At 47.3% G+C, this 13,606-nt stretch overlaps 2 protein-coding genes across 3 annotated transcripts in view; one reads left to right on the top strand and one right to left on the bottom strand.

The window, feature by feature from the left end:
* Positions 1–10,300, top strand: part of Srsf10 (serine and arginine rich splicing factor 10) — a 29,585-nt gene extending 19,285 nt beyond the window's left edge. For both annotated transcript variants that reach the window (XM_060379301.1, XM_060379300.1), the window contains exon 6: positions 10,043–10,300. In XM_060379301.1, the coding sequence (XP_060235284.1) occupies positions 10,043–10,079 (37 nt within the window). In that variant the 3' untranslated portion in view covers positions 10,080–10,300. The remainder of the gene's footprint in view (positions 1–10,042) is intronic.
* Positions 4,735–6,134, bottom strand: LOC110545413 (ubiquitin-conjugating enzyme E2 D3-like). The gene has a single exon (XM_060379295.1). It carries the CDS (start codon positions 5,999–6,001, stop codon positions 5,558–5,560), a length of 444 nt encoding a protein of 147 aa, XP_060235278.1. The 5' UTR covers positions 6,002–6,134; the 3' UTR covers positions 4,735–5,557.
* Positions 10,301–13,606: the final 3,306 nt, after the last annotated feature.

Here is a 13,606-nt window from a genome sequence, read left to right as displayed (position 1 = left end):
TGGGCTCTAAGACTTGGGTTGTTTTGTTTGCCTTGTTTAGTAAGTGGAAAAAACAGGAGAGATTTGAGGGAAACAAAACGCTCCAGAATGACAAGGTTCAGGAAAGAAATGAGGTTTTTTTTGTTGTTTGTTTTTGTTTTGTTTTTAAAGAAAAAACGTATTTCCCAAAGTCAACCTTTTAAAGGTGAACACTGATTTCTGTGAATTCTGGGGCTCATTCATGACTGTAATCCCAGCTTCTCAATTTCTAGGTTAGCCTGGACTACATAGCAAAACCCTGTCTCAACGAAACATCATTGACTCCAAATTGTGATGCAGAATAAAATTTAAGCCAAAAATACTTAAACATGTTAAAAACCGTTGCCATCCAGAATTAACTTGTCTTGTCCTCAGTTGCCCCAGAAATTTGCAAACCTGTACACATGAGTATTTGCTCTCTACCTCATACTAGACTTTTGCTTACATCATTTCATTTTTCACAGCAATTTTTAAGGGCAAGGTGCTGTTTTGATCTCCATTGTGGCGATGAAGTATCTGGGATTCAGAAAACCTTGTTGCTATACTCTCAAGCATGATGCCACAGAGAGATTCCAGCACCTAGGCTCATGTGTGTTTGTGTTCTCCTAGGCGCTTCACCTAGAGGATGTTGTTATTGACAGAAGGTTTGGGTAGCATGAAGCCAGTGTCGTGCCATCTAGACACTCTCTCCCCCAGGTCAGAGTCAGGCTGGCCTTGGGAGAGCATGGTTTTGGTTTTCACCATGTTCCTGTCTCAGCATCATTCATCAATAGCTACCAATAGCTCACTGGAGCCCCTAACTGGGGACCATGTGTGAAAAATAATACCTTCTTCAGGACATCTGATCACCCTCTGCCTGCTTGATTCCTTCTTTCCCATCTGTCATCTATCTATCTATCTCTGTATGAGTGGTTTTTTGTTTACGTATGGCATGCTTGCAGTGCCCTGGGAGGCCAGAAGTGGGCGCCAGAGTCTCCGTAAGGCCCTACAGATGCCCTTGATCAGCTCTGTGCATGCTGGTCCTTCAAAGGAAGGTGGATCTCTGAGTTCCAGGCCAGCCTGATCTACAGTGTGAGTTGCAGGACAGCCGAGACTATCCAGAGAAACTTTGCCAGTCTGATCTACAGTGTGAGTTGCAGGACAGCCGAGACTACCCAGAGAAACTTTGTCTCGAAAAACAAAACAAAGTAAAACAAAAAGTAGGAAAATGCTGATGGACGCCTCTCTGAGGATGCAAGTCTCAGTAGGAGGAAGCCAGTAGCTAACAAATGCACCCGTATTTTTGTTTTTGAGGCGGGTTCTCACTATGTAGCCTTGTCCGGTCTTGAATTCAGAGTCAGAGGTCTGTCTGCCTTGTCCTCCCCAGTGCTGGGACTAAGGGTATGAACCACTAGAGCCTGTGGGTATTTTACAATATTTATTTTGCCAAAATTTATTTAGTGCCTGCTTTGGGGCTGTGCCCTCTGCCACACCCTAAAGGTTACAAAAGCAAACGAATCCTTCCGTGAATCCAAAAGGAGGAAAAGCCCTTTCCTATTTGTCAGCGAAGGAAGCTGAGGTTTGAGAAGGTTTGTCTTGGCTCTCTGCGGTGTCAAGAAACAGGCAGTGCCAACTCTGAAGTGAACGCAGGGCATAACCTGCTCGTTGCCAGGAAGTTAGAAGTCACCTTTCCACCGCTAAGGAGGCCCAGCCTGAAGGTTTCAGCAGGGGAATCTACATTGTAAACCAGTTGCAAGGGGGTGGGCACTGGCAAAGTGTTGTCTGATGTAGCTGAGGCCCTGAGTTCAGAACTTCTGGGCTCACATGGAAGTTAACTGCTGTGGGGGTGAAGAAAGGGTGATTCTGGGAGCTCACATGCTGCAGAGTCTAGGCAGTGAGCCCCAAATTCAGTTAGGGGGCTCATCTCAAAAAGTCAATTGAAGGCTGGGAGCAGTGGCAATCCCAACACTCAGGGAAGTGGAGGCAGGTGAGTCTCTGAGTTCCGGGCCAGCCAGGCTTAGTACGATCCTGTTCCCCACCCCTCCAAAAAAAAGGGGGGGAGGGGGAGCTGGTGAAGTCGCTTAGCAGGTCAAGGTCCCTGCTGCCAAACCCGAGGACCTGAGTTCTGGGACCCGCATGGTGGAAGGAGAGAACAGACATCCACACCATACGATAGCATACACATGCACATAGAATAAATGAAATAAATAATGTAAGCCAATAGTGTAATAAGCCATTGAGAATACCCAGTGTCAACTTCTGGCCTCAACAGGCACACATGTGCCCTCAAAGACACACCACACAGAAAGACCCGGTCGGGGTTTGGGGAACAGAGACAGACAGAGTGAGCTTGAGCTGCAGGGCTCTCATGTTACCGAACTGGTATGAAAACCCACACCTCCTTCCTCACACCCTGAATTTTTTTTCCTGGGGAATGATCTAGGGCTGGTTCCCAGAGAACTTGCGAGTCTATTGTCAGCCACGCCAGTCATCTGATTCTAATTACCCAACGGAGCACAGGAAGTCCGTGGGAAACTCCCACGGCTCTCGTGATGCTCAGGGAGGAGCTCGGCCTTCCAGACCTCCTAGAACTCCGCCTTCTGAGTTACGGAGCCACACCTACAGTCGGGAGCTGGGGGGTGGGCGCTCAGTGTTTCAGTCCAGTTTCTCACTGGTTCAGTCACTGCTCCGGAGTTATTCTCTGGCAGTCCCTTGCCATGGAGCTGTGTGTGTGGAGTCCCTGTTCCTTACGTAGCTCTCAACAACACATGAGAGAACATTTCCCAAACAGCCAGGCTCGTTTAGCTTCGGTTTGTTGTGGTAGTAGGTTTTTGTTTGAACAGGCTGTCGTGCACCTCGGCTGGCCTCAAACTTGCTTTGCAGCTGAGAACGTCCTTGAATGATCTCGTTGCTTGCACTGCCCAAGAGCTGGGATTGCAGGTGTACACCACCATGCCCAGTCTGGCTTATTTATGCTTTTGAAAACATGTTGTGAACATGCTTCCGTGTATTACAGACATCCATTCGTGATTATTGGCGTTTCACGCTGTCACCATATAACACTAATTTTATGTCAGCCACTGTTTACACTGTTTTTGCTATTATATGCTGGGCTCTGGGTATCCGTATAAATTTTCATTTCCTTACATGAATTTCCCTTAAACTCCCGACCATGAAGTTATTAGGTCATGAGATAAGCCGGTTAGTTTGTCAACTTGACACAAGCCAGGGTCATCTGGGAGGAGGGAGCCACAACTGAGAAAATGCCTCCCTCAGACTGGTCTGCAGCCAAGTCTGTTGGGCATTTTCTTGATGGATGGTTGAATGGGAGGGCCCAGCCTACTGTGGGCAGCGCCACCCCTGGGCAGGTGGTCCCGGGTTGTATAGAAAAGCAAGCTGAGCAAGCCGTGAGGAGCAGGCCAGTAAGCAGAGTTCCTCCAAGGCCTGTGCATCAGTTCCTGCCTCCAGGTACCTTGAGTCTCAGCCTGCCTTTATCTCCACAACAGCAGAAAAAACAGTAAGGCTTTTGATACACTTTACCAAACACCTTCTGGGAACTATGTTTCTGGAGACTGGAGATGGATCCAACAGTTCAATGCTTCAGACACAAGCATGAGAACCTAAATTCAGATCCCTAGAATTCACATAAAATGCTAGACTCTGCCGAGCATGTACGTAACCGCGGTGCTAGGATGGCGGAGGGAGGGGAGAGACAGGTGGATTCCTGGAGCTCATTGGCCAGCTAGCCTGGCCAATCAGCGGGCCCCCGATTCCATAAGGGACCCCATCTCAAAATAACAATAATGTGGAGAATGGCTGAGGAAGATACTCAGTGTCTACCTCTAGCTGCCTCATGCATCCATGCATGTGCGCCCACACGTGAACATGTGTACGCAGGCATACACGCAGAGATAAAAGAAATTATGTGTTGCTGGGTGGTGGTGCTACATGCTTTTAGTCCTAGGACTTGGGAGGCAGATCCAGTTGGATCTCTGTGAGTTTGAGGACAGCCTGATTTACAGAGGGAGTTTCCTGTCTCAAACAAACAAAAAGAGAGAGAGAGAGAGAGAGAAAGAGAAAGAAAAAAGAAAGAAAAATTATGTGCCCACTTAAGTCCGCAGCATCAGAGTTCAAGCCGAGCCCCTGCTCTGGAGACACAGTTCATATTAGTAATGGCTGCTCTTCTGACCTTGGATCTGTAAGGGGAGCTGCTGAAACATCAAAATCGTCTTTTAAAGGTGTTTTTAAGGTCGCAAACCATATATGGCCTCTTATACAATATGCCCCATGGGTTGGCTTTTTATTCCACCAAACATGGAGCTAACAAGGTCTCCTGATTTACTTAACATCTTCTATGGCTGCCAGTTTTGTCAGCTGAGAAGCTACAAACATCTGGAATTTTCCACTGACTAAAGCAGGCTGATGTTTGTGTCTGCCTCATGGCTTTGGTTCCGGAAGAGACTTTGCAAATCAAGCTCCTTTGGAAAAAGAACCTATATTTTGCCACAAGATAGATAGATAGATAGATAAGCAAATTTACATTGTTTTATATGATTAAAGCAGCTTGGCTGGGGCTGGAGAGATGGCTCAGAGGTTAAGAATACTAGTTGTTCTTCCAAAGGTCCTGAGTTCAATTCCCAGCAACCACATGGTGGCTCACAACCATCTATAGTGAGATCTAGTATACAGGCACACATGCAGGCAGAATGCTGTATAAGTAATAAATAAATCTTTTTTTTAATTTGGTTTATGCAACTTTATTGAAGAAAAATAAATCAATTACTAGTAGAGCTATTAGCTGATCACTCATCCATTGACAACTCGCATCATTTATTCAGTGCTATATTAAACAGCATTGGAAGATAGATTAACTAATAGCTCCAAGCTTCCTAACAATTTAAACGAAAATTACAAAATGTTTTGAGACCCTATTTTGGAATACAAAGGGTGTTTGACTTCCAATTTCCATTCTCTATAGAACAAGAACAGGTCATTCCTTTATTGACATGCATAAAATACATCACATTTTCTGTTCTGCTGATGCTATAATTAATACCATTTCTCCAGCCACATCAGTTATGAGCATAAAGTATATCACGTAACCTCAAATCTCTAACAGTGGAAGGCTTAAACAAGAATGGATGCTGCTAGAATAATGCTGCTTCCTCTCATGTGACCGCTGAGCATCCACTTCCCTCCTGCTCAGATGGCTTCTTCAGCGTGTTAGAGCAGTGAGGATTGGTTTAGTCTCATAACCAACTTAGAGCGAAGACATTGGCCACATAATACACATGCTCCAGTTTTTAAAAATTTTCTGAATCTTGGGCAACTGTTCTCTTGTAACTACTTTACAGTTTCTGAAAGCAGTTATTGTCCAAAGCTGGAAGAACTTAAAGTCTTCTTAGATGAGCATGCGCATGAATGCAGGGAGGTAAACAAAAAATAAAATTAAAAAGATGAGGTCTGAGAGGGGAGCAGCCGGATAAGAAAATCAAAAAAGGAACAGTAATTTAAGGTTTATTCCAGCCATAATGCAGGTTATTCTGACTTTAAGGTAGCATCACATGGCATACTTCTGAGTCTGTTCCCGAGATAGTCTGTTGCACTTATCTTTGTCTGTTTTATAGATCCGTGCAATCTCTGGCACTAGGGGGTCATCTGGATTTGGATCACATAGCAGTGAACAAATGGATAAAAGAACTTTAGAAATAGTTAAAGCAGGAGACCACTGTGATCGTAGAATATCAAGACAAATGCTGCCATTACTGTTAATATGTGGATGATAAATTGTTGTTGTAAATGCAACCTTAGGTGGTTTGAAGGGATAGTCTGTAGGAAAAGGAATTGTCAAAAAGAATACACCACCTTGATATGGGCTGTCATTAGGTCCCATAATTGTGGCTTGCCAGTGAAACATGTCATCTCCAACTGGACCTGCAGAACATTGTGCCGGAGGGTCATGGGCCAAATCACTACGTTCCTTATTAATCCGCTTCAGCGCCATAGTCTGTGCTTTTCGCCGGGTTCCAAACTATCTCGACGTGTACTCCAAAGGTCCTGCCAAAACTCTTGATTATCCCAGCAGCCGGGTAGGATTGGCTCTTCTCACACCGGCTCTGCCAGACACAGGCGCCTTCTCACTAAACTGCTCCGAGGTCGGACCGGGAGGGCGGGGGACGGAGGCGGGTCATGGGCTGAGGGGGAGGGTAAGTGAGCGGGTGGAAACCCTTAGACTCAGAGAAGCATCAAGCTAAATAAATCTTAAAAAAAGAATAAATTTAAAAAAAAAAAAAAAAAGCTTGGCCTAGCAGCTGGGTGTGAGTTCCAGGCTAGCCTTGTCTACAAAGCAACTCCAGGAGAGCCAAGGCCACACAGAGAAACCCTGTCTCGAAAAACAAAAAACAAAACAAAACAAAAAAGAGCTTAGCCTAGTTGACAGATCCTGCAAGTTTCACTCTTGGGAACAGCAAGAAACAAAGGAGGAAGTGAACTAACTTCCCTTCAGGGACCACCTGACTCTCTTCTCTCCTGAAGGGAGGGTCTCCCACTGGGGTCCAGGCCATCCTGGATATCATGATTCTCCTGCTTGCGGCCTGTGATCAGGAGCCACCAAGCCCAGCTGAGACCTGCTGTGTTCCCACTGCTCCAACTTTCCAATCATCCCTTTCTCTGCCAGATCTCATTATAGATGGTTATGAGCCACCATGTGGTTGCTGGGAATTGAACTCAGGACCTCTGGAAGAGCAGCCAGTGCTCTTAATCTGTAAGCCACCTCTCCAGCCCCCTTTATTTTATTTTGGGAAGGAAGGTTGCACGGGCAGAGAGCAGATCAGAAGGAACTAGGAGATTAGTGGGATTGGGATGTACAATGTGAAATTCCCAAAGAATAAATAGAAATAGGAAAACAAAAACAGTTGTGCACCACGAGCCTGAGGGAGAGCAAGAGGAGACATCACAGGTAATGGGCTTGGAGGAATGCTAGCCCAGCTGCCAGGGGCTAAGGCACAGAACCGGAGTGTCCAGGTTACCGTGAAAAACAGTTGGCCGCGGAAGACTGGAAAACCTGGCCAGGCCTGGGCTGCCTATGAGTAAGATTACAGGCCACGGGTAATGACACAGCATGCTGGAGCTTTGGCGCTCTCCAGGAGCAGACCCTGCGCAAATGAATCGATTCAGGTGACCTCAGGCCTTTGAATCTTGGACGTGTCTTGGCTATCTAGCCCACCTCTCTTCTTCCAAGTGCCTTTCTCTCCTTTAAAAACTCTCTCCACTTCTTGTTTACATTTCCTATTTTATTTTTAAGATGGGTCTCTCTGCATAGCCCTGGGTGTCAGTCCTAGAACTGACTGTGTAGACCAGGCTAGCCTTGAACTTACAGGGAGCTGCCTGTCTCTGCCTCCCGAGTTCTGGGACCATCACAACTGGATCCATTTTCGTCCTCACCTGTGTGTCACGTTTTTTGTTTGGGGATATAAGGATCTGAAAATCCCAGCAGGTGTCCCTCTGGACTCCAATCCACATATGCAGCAGTCTTAGAGTATAGCTTAAGCTGCCTCAAATCTGTAGGTGGTCCTCCTACCTCCACCCCTTAGAGGATGGGCGCCATATCAGCCTTTTTTATTTGTTTGTTTTCAACACCGTTTCTTTATGTAGCCTTGGCTGTCCTAAAATTGCTTTGTAGACCAGGCTAGCCTCAAACTCACAGAGATCCGCCTCCCTCTGCCTCCTGAGTGATGGAATTATGGGCATTCGCCACTGCTTCTGGCTCAGCCTTTTTTTTTTTTTTTAATGGGAAACTAGGCTGGTGCCATGTCTCAACGGGTAAGAGTGTTTGCTGCCAAGCTGGTCCCCGTGACCTACGTGGTGTAAACAGAGAACTGACTCCCAAAGGTTGTCCTCAGATTTCCACGCATGCACCGCTCCCATGTTAAGTAAATAAAAGGTAGTTAAAAATTTTTAATCATAAACTGAACAAAGAATTGAGAGTACCTGAGAGGGTCACAGTCTTGGCAGACCTCACAGTCAGCCCGAGAGGCATAAGGTTCCCCTTGGACTGTCTTCATCACTGCCAGGCAGGTTGCAGGAGGGTGTTTCCAAGCGAGTGCACACTCAGGGCAGCCTCCTCGAGTGAACTTGGTGCCCAGAGGCTTGGGTAGCTCATTTTATGAACGTGTTGCCACAGAACCACAATTTTCACCTCAACAGGGATAAGCGAGTTTAAGAACCAAATACAAGTGAGCATGTCTGGGATAGCCCCAAATTCCACCTTCCCACATGGAAGCGGTTTCCTGCCATTTTTACAGTAACAGAGCAAAGGAAGTCACGGGTCGGGGCTCTTTTCAGATTCGTTAGGGGAGACTTCAGGTAGGCAGGTCGCGACAAAGGCAGGAAACTTCTTCGGAGGCCACCGAAGCTATCTGATGACACTCTCAGCTCTTCGGTTAGCTGGGAAGTAGGAGTACATTCCAAAGAGGTTACCGAGTGGTAGCAAAGCTGTTAGGTCAGGTGTAGAGGAGGACAGTAAACTGCCTATGAGGAGGTCTGAGAGTGTCTGAAGATAATTTGTCTTGGGACTTGCAACATCCCAACCTCTCTACAGTTTTGATTCATTTTGCTTATTGTCTTTTGAGACAGGATCCCACCTTGTGACCCTCAAGCTGGGCTTGAACTTGAGATGTAGCTGAGGATGACCTTTAACTCTTAATCCTCCCACCTTCACCTCACACATGTAGGGACTATCAATGTAGGCTCACATACCCTCCATTTTCATTTTTTCGTTCTTTTTGGAGGCAGAGTCTCGCTCTGACACAGGCTGACCTGGAACTCTCTGTATAGCCCAGACTTAGCTGAACTGTAAGGGATTTTCTCGCCTCCCCTCAGATGTGACTCAGAGTGCTCCCTTCCTCCTTCCCTCCCGAGTTGAACTCGGTGAGAGTGCTAGGCTGGTCCTAACACAGTCACAGGCACAAGATGGTGAGTTCAAGTCTGACCTGGAATACAGAGTGGGACCCTGTCTCAAAAGGCAAAATAAAAGAATCCAGAGTGGTGACGCCAAACCTACAATCGCAGTACTTGAGACACAGAGGCAGGGAGAGGAGGCTTCCTCAGCCACGAGTCAGGTTTGAGACCACCTTGTCTCAAAAAAAGGAAAGAGGAAGAAAAAGGACTGAGGAGTTGGTGGGGAGCTTGTCAAGCATGCAAGAAACTTTGGTTCCGTCCTCAGCCCCGCATGGTGGCACAGGCCTTTGATCCCGGCAGCTGGGTTCAAGATCATGACCAGAAAAGATGGTTCAGTGAGTGAGGGAGTTTGGTGCTAAGCTTCCCAGCCTGGATTTGGTCCTCGGGACCCACATGGCGGAAGGAGAGAACCGACTCTCACAAGTTGTCCTGTGACTTCCACATGCCTGCCTTGGCATGTTCCCACTCACACACTCACATTTATCCTTGACCACATGGCCAGTAAGTCTACAAGAGTTCCTGCCCCAACACAGGAAATAAAATAAAATCTAATAAATAAACCTACAATACAACAGCAGCTCAAAGAACAAAAGCAAGACAAGGAAACAGTGCGTTGTGTTCTCCCTGTGGGAGTGGCTGCCTCAGCATCCCAGGAACGGGAACCAATCCCTGTCCTCCAGGATGCAGCACCTCCAACCACTCCCTGACCTTCAGGATGCCGCGCCTCAGCCACCTTCTGAGGGCCTGAGAATGAGTTCTCTCGCTCTTTCTGCTGCAGTCAGCTAACACTAGGCCAATGAAATTGAGAAATGCTACTTGGTTTTCTGGAGACAGTCCTGCCATCTCAGAGACAAGTTCTATGTTGCTGGCAGGGTCAAAAATGAGTTCATATTCCCAGGTCCTGAAACCCAGCTGTTATCCTGTTTCTTCAGGTATTTCATGTTTGTCTGTTAATCAGTAAAGGCCAGAAAGAGGGAAGTTGTCATTATCTGTTATCTAAACTGAGGCACACAAGTTGTAAATATGTTGCCCTGTCTTGACTTAAAGCTTGCCCTCTCCTTTGTTCTCCTATCATTCTAAATTCCAGGCCAAGGTCCAAGAGAGGAGGTGACTGCAAAAGCTGAGTCAAAGGTCATGGAACCAGGTGATGGAAAGGCCCCATCACCCACGTTTACTTCCTTGCTCAACCCCTTGTGTCAAAATATGATTGGTCAATGCAACAGCTCATCCGGCTCCTGTTCCCATCCTTTTAAAATGTACAGTCCTTCCTTTGGGGACACAGTTCAGATCCTGAACTGGCTGCCTCCCTGCCTGCACAGAAAATAAAGCTTGCATTTTAAGCTTCTGTCTCTGAAGTGAGTTTTCTCGGCTTCCATCCCCAACCCAACATTTGGATTCTAGAATTTGCTCCCCGGTGTAGAAAGAGAAGATCAGGTACCTATGATCTGTGAGAACACAGCAAAGACTCTCCCTTCGTGTGAGTATTTTCTTGGTGGGTTCTCATGGGCAGCTGCCCCGGAACACCCTCGCTCCCCCGGAGTTTCTGGGTCACGTGGCACACAGCTTGCTCTGCAGAGTCTCTGGTCCTGAGGGAGTTCAGCTTTCAAGCAGCCCTGCCTGCCTGCCCTCCCCTGCAGACTGTGACCCTGAAGAGCGGGCTTGGGAGTGTCGGACAGAAGCCTGAGCAGTCACTGTTTCTCCTTTTCCTCCCTTTGTGACCACCTTGGCCAACTCTCTAGAAGATGGTGTGGGATCTCCTGGAGCTACAGTTTTATAGGTGGTTGGTTGTGAGCTGCCTGATTTGGATGCTGAGAACTGAACTTGGGTCATCAACAAGAGCAGCAAACACTTAAGAAAAAAGATGTCTTCACTTTATTTATGTATTTTGCCTGCATGTAGTATTGTATGACATACATGTATGGTGCCCGCCGAGGCCATCAGACACCTTGAAATGGGAGTTATTAATGTTTGTGAGCCATGTATGTTTGGGGAACCAAACCTGGGTCCTGCAGTGCTGTTTTGTTTTGTTTTAGTTTTTGACACAGGGTTTCTCTGTGTAGCCCTGGCTGTCCTGGAACTCAGATCTGCCTGCCTCTGCCTCCTGAGTGTTGAACACCTGTTGCTCTTCCAGAGGACCTGAATTCAGTTCCCAGCACCCAGATACATGGTGTGTCCTGACTATCTGTAACTCCAGTTCCAGGGGAGCTGGCGCCTTCTGACCTCTGTGGACATCAGGCATGCCTCTGATACACACACAGACATGAAGAGGAAACACACCACATAAAACAGAATAAACACATCTAAAAAAAATAAACTAACAAAGAAAAAGAGCGAGCTGGAAGCTGAGCATGGTGTGTGCCCATAACCGAGCACCGAGGAGAAGAATGGGAGAGAAGAGGATGAGGAGGTTGAAAAGAAGAAGGAAGAAGGAGAGGAGGGAGAGGGCCTGAGGCTCATGATGCTATAATGACTTAAAGCCACACAGGTAGACAGAGAAACCGTATGTAGGAGTGGTCATGTCCTCATTTTCATTCAGGCACAGGCCCTGTAATGTGTGTGTATGTGTGTGTGTGTGTGTGTGTGTGTGTGTCCCGACCTTCGGGACTTCAACGGGTTCCTAAAGGGCGGGGGTGGAAAGAATGAAGTAGGACAAAGAGACACAAAGAATGAGGCTAAGTCTGTCTGTCTGATCAAAGCCTCGTTTATTAGAAATTTTTGCACAACTATATAGGGAGAAGGCAGAAAAGGGGGGAAGGCTTATTTACTGCTGCAGAAGATAGCCAGAGTGCTTTATGGTTTGAGATACCGCACTTGCAAGATACCGTAAGAACGTTTCCTAAAGATATCTCAAGGATGCTCCAAGACTAATGAGCAGATGTTCTCACATAAATCTATCACCCATGACCTAGGGCCCTAGTGTGGCTGTTGGGTAACTTTTCCTCTAATTGGCACTGGCTCCACTAAATGGCTTTGGCTCATTAATTGGCTTTGGCTTCAGTAAATAGCTTTGGCTCCTGGCATGTGTGTGTGACAGAAAGATGCCAGGTGTCCTGCTCTACCACTTTCTGTTTAGTTCCCTTGAGACAGCTGTCACTGAACACAGAGCTTGCTTTCCTCTTCCACCTACCCCCTCCCCCACACAGACCCAGGCTGGCTGACTAGCAAGGCTGGTCATCTTCCTGTCTGCTCCCCGTGCTGTGCTGCCCACAGCCAGTGCTGGGGTCACAGGTGTGCATCAGCCATGCCCGGCGCTTGCCGGGATCCAGGGTCCAAAGTGCTCTTACCAGGGAGCTAGCTCACCAGCTCCTCTCTTCCTTCGTCATGGGTCCTAAAAGCTGTGCTTAAAGATGCTGTTCTCTTAGCTCTGCCTGATGGTATGGACCTGGCATCACAGCTGTTTAGAAGAAGCTGAGGCCAAAGGATTCCAAGTTCCAATTGTAGGCTGGGCTACAGACTGAGTTCAAGGCAACTTCCTTAGCGCCTGTCTGCACCAGCATGATACACACCTGTGAATCCTAGCACTTGAGACAGGAGGACTGATGAGATTAGAAGACTAATCTGGGCTTCTGTGTGGAACCCTATCTTCAAACAAAACAAAACAAAACAAAACCTGAGTTAGCAAGAAGTGAATAAAATTGCTTGCTTCTGAGTTCAATCCCCAGAACCTACGTAAAAGACAGAAGGAGAGATCCGACTCTACAGCGTTGTCCTCTGTTCTCCAGACTCGTTATAGGTCATGCACATGCTTCCTTCCGCAACAACAACAACAAATAATAATACGTAACAGTGAAAATAAAGTCTTAAAAATTAAAAAAACCTGAAAGATAAAATTGTGACACATTATTTGTAAACTCTGTAAGGAGGCTGTTCAAGGGAGGCTGCAGACAAAGGTACAGGTGCAGGGGCATGTCTCACTCCAAGGGAGGGAGGGAGAGAGGGAGGGACAGAAAAGTATGGCGTTTTCATGGAGATCTAACAGCATCTCCAAGATGTAACTTACAGCTGAGGAGCAGTGGGTAGAAAACCACCAAAGAGACACCAGGGGCGAGGCAGATTCTGGCTGGATGGACACGAAGAAGACCGGCCCCTGGAGACCAACTCAGGCGGTGGGCAATGAAGAGCCTGAGCAGGGTACTCAGCTAGCATCGACCAGTGCAGGCCTAAGTCCCCAAACCGAAGGCTGAGGCCTGCTTGAAAGGCTCACCGTGGTGGGAGGGGGAACAGTAAGGAGAAAAGAGTGTACTTCTGAAGCCTATGGTGGAAAACTACGTGATGGCTCCTTCTACTTCCTTTTCCGGGAAGTCCAAGGTGAGCCTCCCCAGGGCCTCTCCAGCCAGCTGTGGGTCTGGAGTGCCTCACCTTAGATGGTCTGACATCTGTCCAGAGTGAGCCCACGGCCACCGCCCCTGCTGTTGCTTGGTTACCTCTGTCCTAGACTGTGTAGTAGCAGGAATCATCGCCTCCCTCTCACCCACTTCTTTAACAATTGCATAGGATGAGCTGGAGAGATGGCTCAGTGGCTAAGAGCACTGGCAGCTCTTCTTAGAGGTCCTGCATTCAGTTCCTAGTACCCATAAGCGGGCTCACAACCATCTGTAATGGGATCCGATGCCCTCTTCTGATGTGCATGAAGACAAAGCGCTCATACACA

This window comes from Meriones unguiculatus, chromosome 3, assembly GCF_030254825.1.
Source record: "Meriones unguiculatus strain TT.TT164.6M chromosome 3, Bangor_MerUng_6.1, whole genome shotgun sequence".
NCBI lineage: Eukaryota > Metazoa > Chordata > Mammalia > Rodentia > Muridae > Meriones > Meriones unguiculatus.
The sequence above is the reverse complement of the archived record's forward strand: the minus strand, read 5'-3'. Positions and strand labels throughout refer to the sequence as shown.